This window comes from Pteropus medius, unplaced genomic scaffold, assembly GCF_902729225.1.
Source record: "Pteropus medius unplaced genomic scaffold, Ma_sr-lr_union100, whole genome shotgun sequence".
Taxonomy (NCBI): domain Eukaryota; kingdom Metazoa; phylum Chordata; class Mammalia; order Chiroptera; family Pteropodidae; genus Pteropus; species Pteropus medius.
The window spans coordinates 11,379,289-11,397,988 of record NW_024344240.1 but is presented as its reverse complement, the minus strand read 5'-3'; the positions used below and the strand labels follow the sequence as shown (position 1 = coordinate 11,397,988).

Below are 18,700 nucleotides of genomic sequence, written 5' to 3'. Positions count from 1 at the left end.
AAAGAAAGAAAGGAAGAAAGAAAGAGAGAGAGAAAGAGAAACAAATAAACAAACAAAAAAGGAAGGAAGGCAGAAACCACAATTTTTATCAGCATTCTGTGGTCCATAAGGTGGCACTAAAAGTTCATAGAAAATGGTTTCCAATAGGAAACTTTGCTTTAGATGGATAGAGTGGTCAATGGGATCTCGGTTTAGGCAATTAGTGCAATAGAAAGCTTCAAATCTCAGCTATTTATTAGCAACACCAACCATGTAGCTGGGCTGTTTGTACAATGGGTGCCTCTTGTTTGTCATGACCAGCTTCGCGAGCACTTGCTAGATTGCTTCATCCCAAACTGTTTAGCAATAGCATGGGAAGTGGCTGCGCTGATTGGACCCCACAGAGACGGCCTTGGCTCACAGAGCTCAGTGCTGACACTTATGTTGCAGAGGTTTAAATCTTGTGGGGATGGTTAGGAAAGCTGTGTTGTGAGAGTGGAAAAGCAGGAGCCTCAACAACAGCTGCTTTGCAGCTGGGTCACAAAGGAGAGCAAGAAATCCCCCGACACCATAAAAGGTAGCGGATGATGGGAAGGCAATCTCAGTGCCTCCATTTGTCACTGGCAGGGTGCCACTTGCTCTCAAATCCAAATGCTCTCACAAGAGGATAAAGCCAGATGTAAATAATTCTCTAATTTTATCCTTTTTTTTTTTTTTGTAGACAGCTTCAGCAGTAAAGGACATAGAGCTTATCGAATTTATTTAGACACAAAATTCTTCAATGATTTAACCATGGTACTGAAGAGAATACTGGATTTAATAACAGAAGCCTGGGTTCTAGCCTGGGTTTGACACCAAAAAAGGTGAACAACCAAGGAAAGCCACTAATTTGAACAGGTTCCATTTTCCTCAGTTGTCAATCAAGAGACCTGGGTTAACAGAACTCTATTGGTTTTGAGTCTGTTAAAAATATGGAATTAATTCAGAAGAAATAATTAGTAGTTAAAAATTTAGATTAAAGGAAAGTTAAATTCTTTTCTAATTCATGTCATCCAGTGAGCTGACACTGAGATTGGGGATAGTAGCTGAGACCTAAAGTCAACTGCAGTTTATTTTATGTACTAATGAATGAAACTAAATATAGGTGGATAAATGATCCATTTGTCTTCTTCTGAAAATTCTTTGTAGGTGAACATGCCCATCAAAGGCAGAATATCCTAGAAAGGTTCTTATAACAACCAGACTACATATACATTGAAATGTATACTATGCTTCTAAATAGTTCTAGTTTGCCTGAAATCGCTCTGCCCATGCCCACAGTTCCAGAGTGTATATGACAGCACCCTCTACCTGATTTGGACAAATATTCGATAGTTCCCCTAATTCTTGTTTACCTTTACAAGTATTCACCTAAATTAGATGAGTTAAACTATGGCTTTTATGACGCTGCCATGCGCCACCAGATGAAACCACTAAGGCTCCGTCAGGAGCATCAGTGAGGTCTCACCATGACCTCAGCTTTCCACTCCCCAACACACTACTAACAAAGGCACCATTAACAAAGACATTCTTTCACAGCACAAGACCATGGGATCTTTGTCAAGCATAATTAAGTTTCCATTCATCTTCTCTGCTTCCCAAAACACATTTTTCAAGTCCGTGGTCCTAGCACACTGAAATTTTACTTTCTCTTTATAGGTTATATAAGAACAGAAACATTATGGAGCAGATTACCATGTGCTAGGCATCATTCAAGCACTTAATGTGTATTGCCACATTAAATCCTCATAACACACCTGAGATACTATTATTACCCATTTTACAAAGTAAAAAACACACCTGAGATACTATTATTACCCTTTTTACAAAATAAAAAACTGAGGCACAGTGAGGTTAAGTGCCTTGCCCAAGGTACAAAAGTTTGATTTGGCAGAGCCTGGATTCAAACAAAAGTAGTCTGGCTTCGCAGTTTATACTGTTTATTAGATTATTAGTCTTGGTCCACAAGTTCAATACCAAGAATCATTTTGCTACTAAATGGTAAGCTTTACAGAGTAGAGGTCCACCCAAATACTCATGCATCCACTCATCTATTCCTCATCACGTATTTAGAGAGTACCTACCATATACCTAGCATTGTGTCAGCCACCGGATAGTTGAAGATAAAATGAAATGACTCCTGCTCTTATAGACTGAATAATACGGTGGTGACTCAGTAGGTTAGGCCCTTACCAACTGTAAGATAATACTTAAAAGGGCTCTTGTTAGACATGCACAGTACAGAAGGAGAAAACAGACACCAAATCATCTATTTGGCCTGAATGAGTCAGGTCAGGCATCAAGGCAACTATCTAGTAAGTCCAAGTGCTAATGACTAAAAGTTACCCTTATGAAATCCAAATTGAGAAAATTATTTAGAAAATCAGTCTAATGAAAAAATTTTTCCCTCATTTTAACATCATTAAAGGGACCAACAGCTTACAAAGGTTAACTTGATATCCACTCAAAATACATCTATTTGACAAAAATAAGGTTATTTAACAACTAAAGTTACTGAATTTCAACTTTCTGTCAGGCAATGATTCTTGAGCCACCTTCTATGAATAATTTTATGTGACTTACGAAAAAGGAAAATTTATTGAAAATAGTAGTGTTGAGTAAGCACCTAAAATCACTTTCACTTCTAGAGTGTGAAGTGACCAGAAGTAGTACATATAAAATTACAGGAACCTTTAAGTACGTAGGGTGAAACACACACACACACACACACAGAGCAAATGGTCAGGAGTTGGCACATTACCAGAAGAACAAGTTTGTATGCATAAATGCATATGACAAGCATATCGCTGAACTGGATCGTTCCCAAATCGTAGCAGTACAGCATGCTAGTTGAAGCATACACACATAAGTTTTGGCACTATTACAAAATAAAATTCTCTTTCTTTCTTGCAGTAAAAGAAAACGTGTAATATCACGAGAAACTGTGGACCACTAATAGGAAAAACATGAGTAGAGAGATGACATGGAGATGGAGAATAGAAAGTCTGCACTAGTTTGCCTTTAGACAGACAATTTAATAGTAGTTCAGCTCAGGGCTAAATTATCACTGTCAACATCTCACATCCTGTTGACCTTGGTAGGAAAAATGTGCTATAAACGTGCACAGAACTCACTAAACATCAACCTCCTGAACCGTCTTCATCATAGTCTACAGTTTAATTGACACCTGAGTTGGCAGATTTATCTGTGAAATCCAAGAGGGACTGAACTGACACTCCCAATCATAGAAGTATTTTTACTGAAGTAATGCGGAGGTATACAAGAGGGCAGTGGAGTCAACTTGACACCATTACTTGTGCGACTGCTAAACAAACAGAGCAGGCTTTAGAAGAAACATACTGACTTATTCAACTTCTCCAAATGGAATGCACATACACTTTGGGGGTATATGGTGTCATGCCATGAAAAACATGAACATGGCACTTTGAAGACTTGGGGGAAAATATACGCTACTGAATTACTAAATCAGTTGAAACAGTTTTCATTTTAAAATAAGCATAGATGTGTTATAAAAAGAGAAGCATTGACGTAGAGGGAAGAACTCAGCCTTGTTATCAGACAGATCTGAGTTTGACTATCTCCTCAAGAACAACCCTTAAAATAGCTAGGCTACTTGAGCAAGTTGTTTAATGTCTCTGGAATACTTTACAGGGATAGAAAGAATACCACCTGACAAAGTTTATACCTGAAACAGTACACATAAAGCTCTTAAAACAGTGAGTAATATACAGTAAGTGCTATTATGTTAGCTATTATGATGTTTGTGTAACAAGGACATAGTAGCTACCATCCAAAATCTTAATAGAATTAAATGAGGTAAACATATATTTTAAAAGCATAACACAGCAAGACATTGTGAGCACTTACAAAAAAAAAGTCAGTTGTCGTCTTAACTAGACATTTTAACTAAATCCATTTACCCACAGGTAAGTCATGGAAATAGATGATTATGTTTCATTTATTTAAAATGGCATTCTTATAACACACCCATATGAAGAACTCTGTGATCCAAAAGAGCTTAGTTATCAAATAAAATGTCTTTTGTTCTGCAACATCTTAGATTACTATAGGCAAAATTTGCCTTTGAGAATCAGAGAAATTGAAGAGAAATCAGGGAGAATACCAAAACTCAAAAGGTCTCTTTTCTCTTTGAAATGTTGATAAAATTTTACAAGTCCAGGCTGAAATAGCATGGGTCATACTGCTACCAATCTCAGAGTAAAAAAATAGGAGAATTATAGTTGACTCTCAATATTGAAATATTCAGATACTTGGTATTTCACAGAAGCAAAACTCTATTTAATCATGGTACAAATACTCATATTTGTCATATTCCACAATTCTTTGCCAACAGGGCTATAGATGACCATGTTAATATTTCTTTATTTTTAAAAATATAATAATAAAATGAGAAATACTGGATAGGCAATGGAGAAAAAAACGAAGTACAGAAAATACCCAGAGAAGACATTATTTCCAACAGATAGTTTCTGTACCGAAGGATAAACAAGAAACAGTAGAAAAGGTAAGTTTTGGTGTTGCCAGACTAACTAGATTAATGATCAAATGAAGTGAGAAAAGTGTGAGACTAAGCTATGTGCCTAAAACAAGTCACCTGAAATAAATCATATTATTTTAAGAAAGAATTTATACAGTAGAACAAATTCATTCTTTCAGGGATAATGACTGCTTTAGATTTGGGTGGCTTACAATAATAATACTAATCAATTCATTTCAAAAATACCTGAATATCTACAATGTCATTAAGAAAAAAATATTCCTCAGAATTCCAAGTAAAAATTTCTCAAATGTCTTTTAGCACAGTAGTTGTTTGTTTATAGTCGAGTAAACAATACTATGCTAATTGAAAGTTAATGCTTTCTAAGATCACAAATGCCTTCTTCAAAACTATTGCAAAACTGTAAAAAGAAAAGCTTGATTCTTCTATAATCCTTATCTGTGTAAATTCAACCTTATTCATTTCTATAGAAAATATTTCATATTGTCCTCCATCCTATCAAATTTATATATCAAAGTGATTCAAGTAAAATATATAAATATTATGATAATTTCTATAAAAGATAATAGTGTTCCTGGCTGCCATACATCACGCTTAATAAAATAACAGTATTATCTGTATTCTGTTATACTTGTCAGAACACATTTATTATCATTACTACTGCTATTCATGAAATGCTACAAATTCCCTCTGAAATGAATGATTTATATTATATGCTCTTCTGAGATTACATGCCAAAGCTATCAGAGCAAAACAGATAGCTAGAAGATCATACCTTAATATGTCATCAAATGGGGAAAAAATAAAGGAATATATTCAGTTTTGTGTTTTTTATTCCTATCTTTCAATAATGAGCAGGATTTCTATAGTTATAGGATTACAATATCTTTTTTTTGAGACAAAGAAAATATTGTATATGCCAAAATGTTATTATCCAACTATCTGACCCTTTACATTCACTCTCCAATCTCTTTTTAATGCTGAGAAATTTTGACATTTTTAACCGATAGAATAAAACAAAAAATGTAAGTTCTCATGTTTTTTACTTACTTAAAAAAAAATCCTATTTTATTACCAAAAATATACACACTCAGGAAAATTCTATATGTTAATAGTGGTTATCACTGAGAGGCAAGATTATTGGTGATATTTTAATTTCTTCTGCATTTTCCAAATTTTCTACAATGGGAATATTATAATTTATAATATATAAATTATACCTTTATCATTTGGAGTAACGTTAGCCCAATTCCAGTTCTAGTCAGGGAGTTGAATGATGAAAGACAGTTAGTTTAGGGTTCTATTTGTTTGTTCTTTTAATGCCGAGTCATTGTGTTATATTCTTCAACCCAAACTTATCCATTTACCAGATGAAAATTCTAAGTCTCATCTCAGTCTGCTTTCTCATCTCTACTTGATTTTTTACTTACTTTAACCTAGTTAAAACATCATTTTCTCCTTTCTGTGTAACTACTTATGTAAACAATCACCTTTGCCATTTATCCTTTCAAACTTTTATTTTTTATTTCTTTCACCCTTTCCTTTCACCATGCAACATCAAAATAATTTATTTGTTCAACAAATAGTTATTGCTGTACAAGACCCACCTTCAGCGTCTAAAATAATGAATTAGACCAAGCTTATACCCTAAAATAGCTCTCGGTCTAGTTAAATCAGTGAAGAAATGTAGTGATATGTCAGTGAAATGCTTGGACAGAAAACTATATGTGAAATGAGCCAATCTGCTTCAGAGTCATTTCACTTAAATTCAATCAATAAATATTTATTAAATAACTATGTGCTAAGCACCAAGCTAGTAATGTAATGAAGAAACTGGGTCCCTATTCTCACTGTCTAAAAAAACAAACAATAGTAATATGAAGTATTCAGCTATCATATAGTATTCATATGCAATATGAACCTAGAAGAGAAGCACTAATACTGCCTGGAGCAATCAGTAACTATTTGATGAAAGAGAATGTTAAAGATGAGGCTAAATGGATGGGTCAGATGTTGCCAAGTGGAGAGATAGGGAAAAAATATTCTAAGCCACGGCAGCAGCATGTTTGGAAATATGGGGAATAAGGTGCTTGTGTATCTAAGTTTGGAAATGACAGAGTCTGTAAGACAAAAGGCAAAAGAAATTGTACATATGAACAGACCTCTAGTTGATACAGATTTTTTCCTCTAGAGAGAACCTAAAAACAACACTTCAGTAGCACTATGTACACCTAAAACCCCATGTTGGTTTCCAAACTATTTTCCAATAAAAGCATCTAGGTCTCCTTAGAAATATGTCTGATTCTAGGACTTAGGCAGAAACTATATAGCCTACAGTATGTTCTAGTGACAGAATGTAAGAGACCTCCTAAAGGAAAACACACACACACACACACACACACACTGTTGGAGGTATGACAAAGGGACATAGAAGCCTATGAAAGCATGCCCATTGGTCAAAGCCAGGCAATAAAACCAATTTGAGTGACAAAATAAATAGTAGTAATATATTATAGCCCAATGTATAAAATAAATGTCCCTGAACCCATGCTAATACACATAACATTTTAAATAAATAATTAGAAAGAAAAGACAAATTTCTATGCAGAATTCCAAATAATTTATATAGATACTCTGCCCTCAAGGAGAGGGAGCATAACTCCCACTACATAAGTGTAGATTGTACATAATGGCTTCTTTCCAGAGTGGAAAGGAGGGAAAAAAGTGTCTTTATGCTGGAGAAATGTCACAAAATATGACCCCAAGTCAGGTCCTCTGAGTTACAAATAGTGATAAGTCATATTGATAGTATATCACTTACATTCATGTGATGAGAATGACACTATCTCTATGATCTTCCTCCTCAAAACCCAAAACCTCAGTCTAATCTGACTAACCATCAGCCAAACACCAACTGGAGAATATTCTACCATACACATGACCAATACTCCTCAAAAACTGTTAAGGTCATCAAAAATAAGAGAAGCCTGAGAAACCGTCATAGTCAAACAGAGTCTAAGGTGACAAGACAACTAAATGACATGTGGTATCCAGATGGGATCCTGGAGCGATGAAAGGACAACAGGGAAAAACTGAAGATACCTGAATAAAATACGGACTTGATTTAATAACAATATATTGATATTGGCTCTTTAATTGTGACAAATGTACCACACTAACGTATAATGTTAATAATAGAGGAAACTAGGTATAGGGCATACTGAAGCTATCGGTACTAACTTCGCAACAATTCTGTAATCAAAAACTTTTCTAGAACAAAGTTTATTTAAAAAAATAATTTCTTCAAAATCTAATGTAAATGCCACAAAATGTTCACCTTTGTTATGTCTGAATTAAAAATGCATGGGTTTCTGTTGCAACACTCTTTTTCTAAATGCTTGAAATAATTTGTAACAGTAGCAAATTCATAAGATAAAAATTTTTTAAAATATCTGTTCTGACTCGAATTGCTAATGGGAGGGTGAGAGTATTCCAGCAAAGACGCCCCTCTTCCACATAAGTGGAAATGGAGTGGGTAAGATAATTACCTCATGTGGAGAACATGCACCTTAGGTGAAAAAGATGAAAATAGACAACCTTAGGAAACTATCTTAAGCCAAAGCAATGAATTTCCACTTAATCTTGTACCTCTGCTGAGGTAATAATCTCTTTTAGGTATGCAAATATAAGACCAGAGGCTCCTGATCAGTAATTTGCTGCTTAAAATGAGTAAATTTCTGATTCAAGCAGATGTAAATTCTGTTTTTCTTCTAGCTATTGCTATTTCATCCCAAGAAATAAGAAATAAGCAAACTATTTGGGAGTTAAGTCTTCACACTCCATTTCTCAGGGACAAAAATTTCCCAGAGTGACTATCAAATCTAACTATGCTACCTGTTTCTCCATTATATAACATTATAATGCATGGCTTTCTACAAGGTCAATGCCAATCTTAAACCTAATGCCATATGCTAATGTCAAACTGGCCAAAGGGTCCTATCTATGTGTGAATCCTCGTGTTGCTGTTGTCCACCCATTGTTATTACAGTGTACACTGAATTACAGTGTAGGCTCAAAAATGCACCTCATCCTGTCACTTTTGACAAAGAACCTCAATTACACATCAGAAATGAGCCTCAATTATACCTGCAATTTTAAGCCCTTCAAAAGAATTATGTTTTCCATTGTGAGAAGATATAAATTTCTAGGCAGGTAAGTGCTCAAGTGCTCTGGCTCCAACTCAACATTCTATCAGTTAAGTGTTTACCAGGTAAAGGTCAGTGGTCGTTTCACTCAGGCCTCCAACCCTGAACTCCCTTTCAATCTAGAAAGCCGTATTTCCTTCAAAACTAAAATATGAGAGAAACTATATACCATATATGGTATACTACATATGGCATGTTTAAATGAAAAATTCAATTTTACACTTCACTATTACTATTCCCTTGTTACTTCTGATAGATACCTAAATCCTTTTTACAACTACCTATGAATTTAATGATATACACAGAATTATCTTTTCACTTCAGAACTGCATTAAAAGAAAATCTAAAAACTGAATGAAGATTGTTTTATAAATAAATCTGTATGCATTTTGAAGTTAGGCATTTGTGTATACGAGGCACAGCATATGCATGTTCTGAAAGGCTAGAGAACAACTTAAATAGTATAGCTTACAGAAAAACAGGTGTGTGTGTGTGTGTGTGTGTGTGTGTGTGTGTGTATCCATCTCCAGATGCTACAGGGGAAAAAAAGGTGACCTCTTTTTGTAAAAGTTAAATATATTTGCTTTTGAATATGTATGTTGTCTATGCTACCTTTCCTAAAAGTAAACATACTTAGACCAGCATGCTGTTTTAATAAGGAAAGATACTCAAATTTTCTCCTTTCTGAAAAAAAAAAATGATCAAGCTAGGAAAGTATAAAACAAATTAAAAGTAGAGTTTAATTGAGCTTACATTAAAATATTTTCATGCTTTATTACATGGCAGGAGAGTCAGCATGATGTGGTAGAAAGGACATCAAACTGGAAGTCATGAACTTAAGTCCTATAGTGTAATGCATCAACAGGGGTTATAACAAATTAAAGCACTGTGAAGTGAGGGAAAGTGCCTGCCAGTTTGTATGAGATCGTATATCGATAATAAAAAGGAAAGAGTAAGGAAATAAAATTATGGTACTTACATAATCGTCCTTTCTGAAACAGAAGCCATTTCCACCAGTCACAAAGCATGGCAGCCCACAACTGAAGCAAACTATCAATGGTTCTTGGTATGAATTTCTCCTAAATAGAATGTGCTGAGGCCTTCTTGAGGCCAAGGAAATACCTTGTCAGTCTTTGTATCACCCCTGTTTATTATAGAGCACGAGGCAAAATTCAGACTCAGCAAATGTGTATCAAATACAGGTTTTCACAAAGGACTGGTTTTTTTTAGTCCTGCAAGAAAGCCAAACTGTATTTAAATTCTTCTTCTCTATCTACATCCGTCTAATAATATAGGGTATCAGATTACTGGGGAATTAGGAGGGCCTGAGCCTGCTGGACTATTTAAATTGCATTAAATGATAACTACAGATCAAATACAGAAACCAAACACTTAAAATAACAACAATGAAATGCAAGTTAGTTTAAAAGCAATATAATCCTATTTACCCCTTAATAAAAGTTAACATTTCTTTTCAAACACAGCTGCATGTGTATGTAGGTATAAAGCAACTAGAATTATTTCAGGTAACCTTTAATGCCTGAGAATTTGAGTATTTTAATTTTTATTATTCCTGAGAATCTCTGGCCAAAGGAACTAACAATGACTTCTACTGATAGACATACAAAAACAAAAATAAAAGCCTAGGATATTTTGGAGATATTTGGATCCTGTGTTATTTGGTGGCAACAAGTAGAGTAATTATAAGATTGATTCTAGATAACAAAATCTGTATTTTGGAATGAGGGGCTGGTTTCTAAAAAAATTAACTATCGGATACATTATGCTTCAGAGTATAGATAATACAATGATAACTATATTGCCTCAAGAATGCTATATCATAAAGTTTAGATGAGGCAACTTCATATAAAATGCTTAGCTGAATACAGTATTGAATTAAACTTTCCCTTATATTTCATCCAATGTTTCAGTAACATAATAAATATGACATTATTTCTCTTTTTACGGAATAAATTTTGCAACTTGAATTGGACATATCCATAACAATCATGCAGTAAGAGTCACAGGAAAAATATTTTGTTCCCCTCCCCCTCTAATCTAAACATTGCAGTGCAGTTACTGCAATGAAACAACCTGTTAGTCAACATGCAAAGAATTCTGCTCTAAAGGGGACCAAGATGAAAAAATAATATCAGTTTTGAATAGTAATAATTACTACAAAAGATCCAAGAAAACAAACAGCACACCACTCCAGAGAGACTGCACAGACACTGTTCTAGCCTGGGGTATGGAACTTTTCTATAGGACTTTAAGAACTTTGACAACTGGAATTTTGTGTAGCCCAATTAACTTTGGCTAGACACAGAAATCTGGCTTAGTGCTTCCCTACAGTAGCCAAAATAAAGGGTTTCTATATCAAAAATTACTTTCAGAATCTCCCATATCCTTCCTTCTCTCTTACTAAACTAAATCTGGTAGTAAAATAAGCTAACAGCCAAGTAACTTCTACTACAATTTTAGTGAATATTAATTTTACTGGCTCACAAAAACCGCAGAATATATGGCTTAAATAAACTGAACAAGACGAAAAGAAAAAAAGACAAAAAAAGAAAAAAAAAGTCGAAGTAAGGATGCACAAGTAATTATAAAACATGCACAGCTTTAGAAAAAACTATAAAATCATCTGAAATACCGTTATAAATGAAATGTGATTCTTTCCTTTCTCTCTTAATGCATGCCCAATTTTAAATTCATGGCACTAGCCGTAGGTAACAAAGTTCAAAAAGAAATAAATCACAATTTTAAAGAGTGCTTGTGTGTAGCATTTTAACTAGACATGACATTGGTGTGAAAGTTCAGTATACTTTAAAGAGATGTCACCCAGGCTCAACTATATTTAAACATGGAGGCTACTAGTGACCCTAATGAAGAACTATTCTCTAGAATACCCTGAGAAATTTGTATTCTTGTTATAACGTAGGATCTAAAAGTGCCTAAGAAATCGTAAGTTCATTACCTATGATGCTTAATAATAAAAATGTGTTTAACCACTCAAACTAAACTAGTATTAGAGGTAACATTTAAAATTAATTTGTAAAAAGGGGGAAGGGAGGAAGTACTGGCTGACTTTTAGAATCTCCTATCACGTATAACAAAAGAAAAAAAACTTCACACCAAGATTATTTAATATAGAGTGAAAATTAATGATGTTCAATTCAGAAAACCTGGATGTTGTATCCAATTCTACTATTTAGTAGCTACGTTACTTTGGGGGTGTGTGCCTTAAATCTTTAAAGTTCAGTTTCTTCATTTTATAAAAAGAGGATAAGACTCATTGTGAAGATTCATGAAATAACAAATGTCAAGCACAAGTGCTCTAAAGATGAACACTCCTCTTGTGCCCACCTCCCCTTTTAGGGTCTTAGAAGATTACCTTGTGTACACTTCACAATCATGCCACTCATTCATTCATTCAGTACATATCATTGGAAATTAGAACGATTCTTATCATAGAATAATAAGTCTCAATACATGTATTGACCAAATAAAGGTAATCAGGCTAAGGAAACAAAAATATTAAAATGCCATGTATCCAGCCCATAAATAACTTAAATCAAGCTGAGAATCAGGCTAAGGAAACAAAAATATTAAAATGTCATGTATCTAGCCCATAAATAACTTAAAAACAGAAATGCACAAGGAAGGCATAGGGATAGTAACCAAGAGAGTGAAATGCCATATCCTGAAGAGACAAAAAGATAAGACTTAATTCCTGTCCCATATGTAGGGTCAAAAAGCAGACATAGATTTATTTCTGCCATTAGATGTGGGAAGCACTATTACAGAGATACTAAGACCATGCTATGAAAGTATCTAGAAAGAAAAAAAAAAATAACTGCTTGAAAGACTCAGGCAAAACTTCACAGAGGAAATAAAATTTGAGAGGGCAGAAAGAGAAAAAGAACATTTTTGGTAGAGAAATAAAAAGATTTGATCTATGAAATTTTCAAAACATTCTGAGAAACGCTAAATCATTTTGAACTTTTTTAAATACTGTAAATACTACAAAAATTCTTTTAAAAAATTTGTACAAAAAATATACTGAGTGAATCATTCTATTGGCTGTAATACAAGCACCCATAATTTTATCTTTTTCTTATTTGTCTTATAAAAATATCATTTTTATATGAAATCTTACTCTATGGTCTAGGTCCAATATAGTTGGATATCATTTTTACATATTTGCCTTTGGTCAGTTTAGACAAAACAATAAAAACACCACTCCATTGCTATACCTCTTCCCATGGGACTATTAGCCAATTCCATTTTATAATATCTTATATTTAAAGCATTCAGAAGTCCAAATGTGTGGCATTTTTCACCTTGCCAATTCTGTGTTAAGTCTATGGCATGCAAGCAGGCCAAGAAACCCAAAATTAGATAAAAGCTACCTATTGGTATCAGAAATTTGCCAATCTCATAATTCAAAAAGAAACTGTTAATGATGGTTGTGAGGTTTTTGGCACTGTGAGTTTAAGCCAGTCCATGAATGGGTTTGTATTTCATCTAATCAGCAAATCGGAAACTATAAAAGTTTTGTTGGTGTGGGGGAATTAAAATTTGGATTGTAATACACAAGTCTTTCCTTCCCTTCCATATGTTTCAGTGAATTACAACTTCTGAATCCTTTTTTTTTTAAAGCAGCCTATAAAATCATATTTTTGGTGTAGGAAACTTAAAATATTCAGGCTTGAAAAGAAGGACAAGAAAAAGAACATATAGTTTTATGTCCAAAGTAGTGTCATGCTCTAGGTATATTCAGAATTAAATACATTTAAGCTTTCAGTGTTTTTCTTTTCTAAATGGACTTTTCTTTTTTTAAAAAAAATCAGGCAACTGAACCTTTTATAGATAGTTTTTGAAGATGTCATTTACCAACTTAATTCAAAATGTTTCCATTTGAAATTCTTAACATCTCAAAGATAGCAGTTGGGGCAAGAGGTATATTGTGAATTCTATTCTGGTGTGGAGCTACGTGAATTATCATACTATCAGAATAAGAATGGAAATGGCTTTCATAGGTAAAATAATTTTTTCCAACAGATTAAATTCGACATGCTGATCTTATAAATGGCAGAAATAGCAACTTGTCTCCTTCAACTCTGAGTAATGATCTCCTTTCCCTTCCTCTATTCTTTGTCTGTTGGGCCCATATTTATTTCATAATTTCTTATTTCTTTTTATTTTCTTATCCTTTTGCTTTTATATGGAAACATTTCTTCACTGCTATTTATTCTCCTATCCTTCTAATGAATATTGTATGCCACCATATTTTTAATTTCTGAAAGTTCTTTCTCATTTTTCATTATTTATGTTTTAATGACAACCTGCTCCAGAAAATGTTACCATCTCTTTCTAAGGATTTAAAAAAAATTTTTTTCCTCTCTTTCCTCCAGTGTCCTACACCTAATAATTTGATTCAGTTCCAATCTTTTACTTCTGAAGCTTTTCTAATGTGATTGACGATCCTTGGTTGCCCATTGCTATTTAAGAGGAAGTTAATAAAAGCTGAATGATGTTTCTTAGGCACAGGTGTGCTTTCTAACGACTGGACAATTCACTTTTATGTGTCTGGTTCGGGAGCTAGTCATTTATAGGGCCATCTCCAAATGTAGGTATGTGGAGATCTTTTTCTTACAATGATCAGTTTCCCTAGGAAGAAAATTTAAAATTTCTTGGGAGGTGGGTGTGGGGTTTCCACACCCACACCCACTGGGGGAGTATAAACTTTGTGCTGCTGGTGGTCTGCATGTGGTAGGAGGGTAGTGAGAATCTGAGCACTCCACTGGAAGACGTTCACTCAATTCTTTTCAGTCCCTTTGCTGGCCATCTTCAATTGTGCAAGCTGTTCCCGAGTCCTGGACCTCTCTTACTCAACTGCTCCACCACAATGAGCTTCCTTTCCCCCGACTCAGAGGTGAGTGAGTACCTGGTTGTGTACATGGAGGAGAGATCTGACTGTTCCCTACATATATCATAACTATGCTCCATAACTCACTCTTGTCTCTGCCAGCTGCCTCCAAATCTTGAGTTTCCCTAGCTTTCTTTTTGAGTATATCACATTTTTTTTCATTGTTATTCCATCCCAAAGCCAGCTCTGAAAAATCAGTTGTAATATGTCCTTACACTTTTTTGACTTCCAAAAATCAGGTTAAAAATCATCACTTCTCCTATTTTAATTGTTCCTGTGATGTTATTTGTCAATATTTTATTCAGTAAAAGTTTACTCTGATTTACCCACATGATCACCATTTCCTTGTTCGCCCTTCTTTCTGTATCTCACTCAGTAATTCTTTCTAGATTTAATTGTTTTGTTTTGTTTTGTTTTTTTGAAGGACATATACTGTAATCTCTTCAGCAAAATCTCTTAGTGGACTGATTTCTATTGAAATTCTCAGCTTAGGAATTCTCTGGTCGTGAAAACAAAGTAAATTCAAAACCCAAAGCCTGGTGGGGGAAGGAGGGTAGTGACAAATTCTCAGCAGGGACTTTATTCATTCTCCATTCAGGTCCCATGTTGAGACAGGCAATCCTTCAAGCTGCTTTCTTGTACCAGTGTGCAAACTTAGTGTATATTATCCTTTCACTAAGGGTATGAATTTCCCTGCTTTATTTGGAATCTAATTCCTGGCCTTCCCCTGATCCAAAGGCTTTGTCTCTTATTCCAGCAAGAACAAAAACAAACAAACAAACAAAAACTCCCTTCTCATTGTTTGTCATAACTGGTAAACTATCCCAAATCAGCTACAGGTTTGGCCTACTGTTTGCTGTTCTGGTGTTTAATTACTGCTTCATTTCTAGCTTCTGGGAAATTCTCTTACTACTTTTTGAGTTCAGCTATGCATTAAAAGCATATGGGTTATAGTTTATTAAGCATATCTAGATATTTTTTAGTGAGAAATTTTCTGATTACCTAATCAGAATTTCTTTAATAGCATTTTAGTGGTATCTTAGCATGGATACATAATAACTTTAAGTGTTTAATCTACCTTCTGTGAGATATTAAATGTTATCACTTTTAAATAATTATAAGACACCTTTCTATGAATTCAATTAAAAATCACTTCCCTGACCATTTTCTCTATGTTTTTCTAGTATTATTTTTATTAATATTGGGGAGAGATTAGGTGGCATAACTGATATAATATAGGTAATAGACTCGATTAGGACTGAAGGCTAGTCTACTACTTATTAGCTGAGTGAACCCAGAAAATTTACGTATTTGGGACGATCCTCTATTGCATAAAATAAAAACATTAATAATACTTTGAAACACAGGGAATTACAATTTTGAAAGTCACAATGGTACAATAACAGCAATTTCTTACGCTTCATGAGAACCATTTTCATGGAACTATGGCCTCCAGGAGTGCTTTTCACATGAGTGGCCAAATGATGGCTCCACTTCTCTTTGTGATGATTTCAATTAAAAGGAATTGCAGGTAACACTGATCAACACACATGTAAAGTTTGGCTCTTTGGAAAAAATCGGACTTAGTTCTATATTATAGCCAATTCAGAGTTAACATTGGCTTACAGAACATAATCTTTATATAGATATTGTTATTATAACACATTCATTATGTAATCATATTGGGGTTCACCATTAATATGTTTTCATTAAGTTACAACAAGGACCACGACATAGCACATTTTATCTAAGGCAAACCATACAGTCAAAGGAATATATGTTTCCATATTTTCTATACAGGGTTCTAACTTAGTATTGTCACCAATACATTCTAACAGCCTGAGTTAACTGGTTTCAAACCAGTACCTCAAACCACATCTACCTCAATCTGCATGGAGAAAACCAATTTCTAAAGGGTAAGGCAGGTAGTTACTCACTGTTAGAGCCAGCAGTTTCCCGTAGGTGAGATGAGCAGGAATGTGGTCTGTCTTGGATTTCAGTGATTCCATATACCAATGCTCTGCTTCAGGGAGTTTGCTTAATCGCATGTACGCTTCACCTGAAAAATGAATCGTGAAAATCAGTCCGAGAACATAGCTTTTCAACAGCCTTTGTATCAGCATCACATCGCCATGCTTATATTCCATGAAATTTCAGATGCTTTGGCAAGTACTTTCATCCATTATCTCACTTGATTTCTCAAAAGTCATCATAATTTCATTTTATAGATGAGAAACCTTGTGTTTGGAGAAATTTAGTGAAATGGCTAAAACAACAAAAAAATAGTAAGTGGTAAAGCTTTGATTTTTAACCTAAGAACATCTGACTCTCAAGTGTATGTCCTCAGTCACCATTTTTTTCTCTTTTTTTCTAAGTTTGTTCTTATTTACAATCACTTATTCTTTTTTATTTTCATGAATTCATTCTTTTAGAAATTCAAACATTTAGAAAATACCTACTAAGTAAAGAGCATTATACAGGACCTAGACGAGAGAAGTTTAAGGTCCTGCCCTCCAAGGTTTACAACCGTATTGAAAAAATAAGTTTAAATGAAGGAGTTAAAAATATTTTAGATTAAGCATTGGTGCTAGATTTTAAGTTCCTTCAGAATTATTTGCATTTTATATACTAACAAGTAAATAAATTTGCCAGTTTCATTTCAAAAATCTAATGGACATATAACAATTATTTAGCATGCTTAGCACCATGTACACAAAGGTTGTCTGAGGCCTTTCAGTCACCAGTTATTACTTTCAATTTATAAAAATTTAACCTATTAAATAACATTTTACTAATAGCCAAGCAAGAGGAAAAAAAAACAGAAATAAAGCCAAAAGTATATCAGTTGCCCACTTATTATAATGCCCCTCACCTTTATATGATTATAGTGTGACAGAATCTTCACCCAATGAGAAAATTATATTTTAAGATAATTTGTGTATTTGTTTTAAATATTGTAGTTTTAAAAAGCACTGCAAATGTAGAAGTTACTCACTTTCTGAAATCAAGCAATAGACTGGTAACCTGCATTATTTCTCAAGTGGACTTTTATGGCTTAACTAATCATAATTATGATAGCTTTTTCCATTTAGAGGCATAATTAAAGGCTTTTTCTAAATCCATTACCCACACTGGTTGTATACCCTTGTATTAGCACAGCATTGTCAATACAAATATGTTTGATAAATTGAATTAATTTGAGTATCTTGACCTTTTGAGTACCCTCAGCTCAGCTGATTAGAAAAAAATACTGGTGACAAATAAGTAATATGCACAAAAATGTATGTATCCACTCACAGACATCTATGTGTTTCTAGTTTTGAGAACAGTCTTTAAACTATACTATTATAAAAAATGATAGCTAGAAAATGTTTTGTTTTACTAAAGCTTAAAATGTGATCGCATTTAAAAATAATTTGAGTTAGTTTAAATCACATGCCCATGGTGAGATGCAAGAAATACTGAAGCAAACAGCAAAGACTGAAATGAAATACACAAAATGCTCATAGTTGTTAGAATGGTAGAATTAAAAACTGAATCCTTATAAAATTTTTATGTTTCTGTAATAACTGAATTGTTTTTATTATAATATCTCTATAAAAATTGAAACACTCAGACTTTTTTGGGGGAGGAGCGGGGGCACATTGAACTAATACACGTTCCCAAATCAAGCAAATACTAATTTTTCTTAGGAAAAGGGAACCATTCTTCATACTGGAACAATATTAGATATAATTATATAACAGAAAAGATGCACAATCCCTAAAGTATTAATAATTTTAAAGCAATTAACGATAAATTGTATCCAAATACTTATTTCTAAATAATGTGGAAAGCATATATTAACCCCAGAGTTACGGCTGAAGATGGGCCTTCACCACAGGTTGTTTGGAATAACCTGAAATCCTACTTTGGGTCTCTAAGTGCTCATAGGTCACTTTTTAGAAGTTGTACAATCATTGCATTTAATATATCTTCTACTTTTTATTTATAAAAAAATCAATT

General features: G+C 33.9%; 1 protein-coding gene across 4 annotated transcripts in view; it reads right to left on the bottom strand.

The window, feature by feature from the left end:
• TMTC2 (transmembrane O-mannosyltransferase targeting cadherins 2) overlaps window positions 1–18,700 on the bottom strand; it is a 346,015-nt gene that overhangs the window by 82,620 nt on the left and 244,695 nt on the right. For all 4 annotated transcript variants that reach the window (XM_039868970.1, XM_039868969.1, XM_039868971.1 and 1 more), the window contains one exon: window positions 16,633–16,754. In XM_039868970.1, the coding sequence (XP_039724904.1) occupies window positions 16,633–16,754 (122 nt within the window). The remainder of the gene's footprint in view (window positions 1–16,632; window positions 16,755–18,700) is intronic.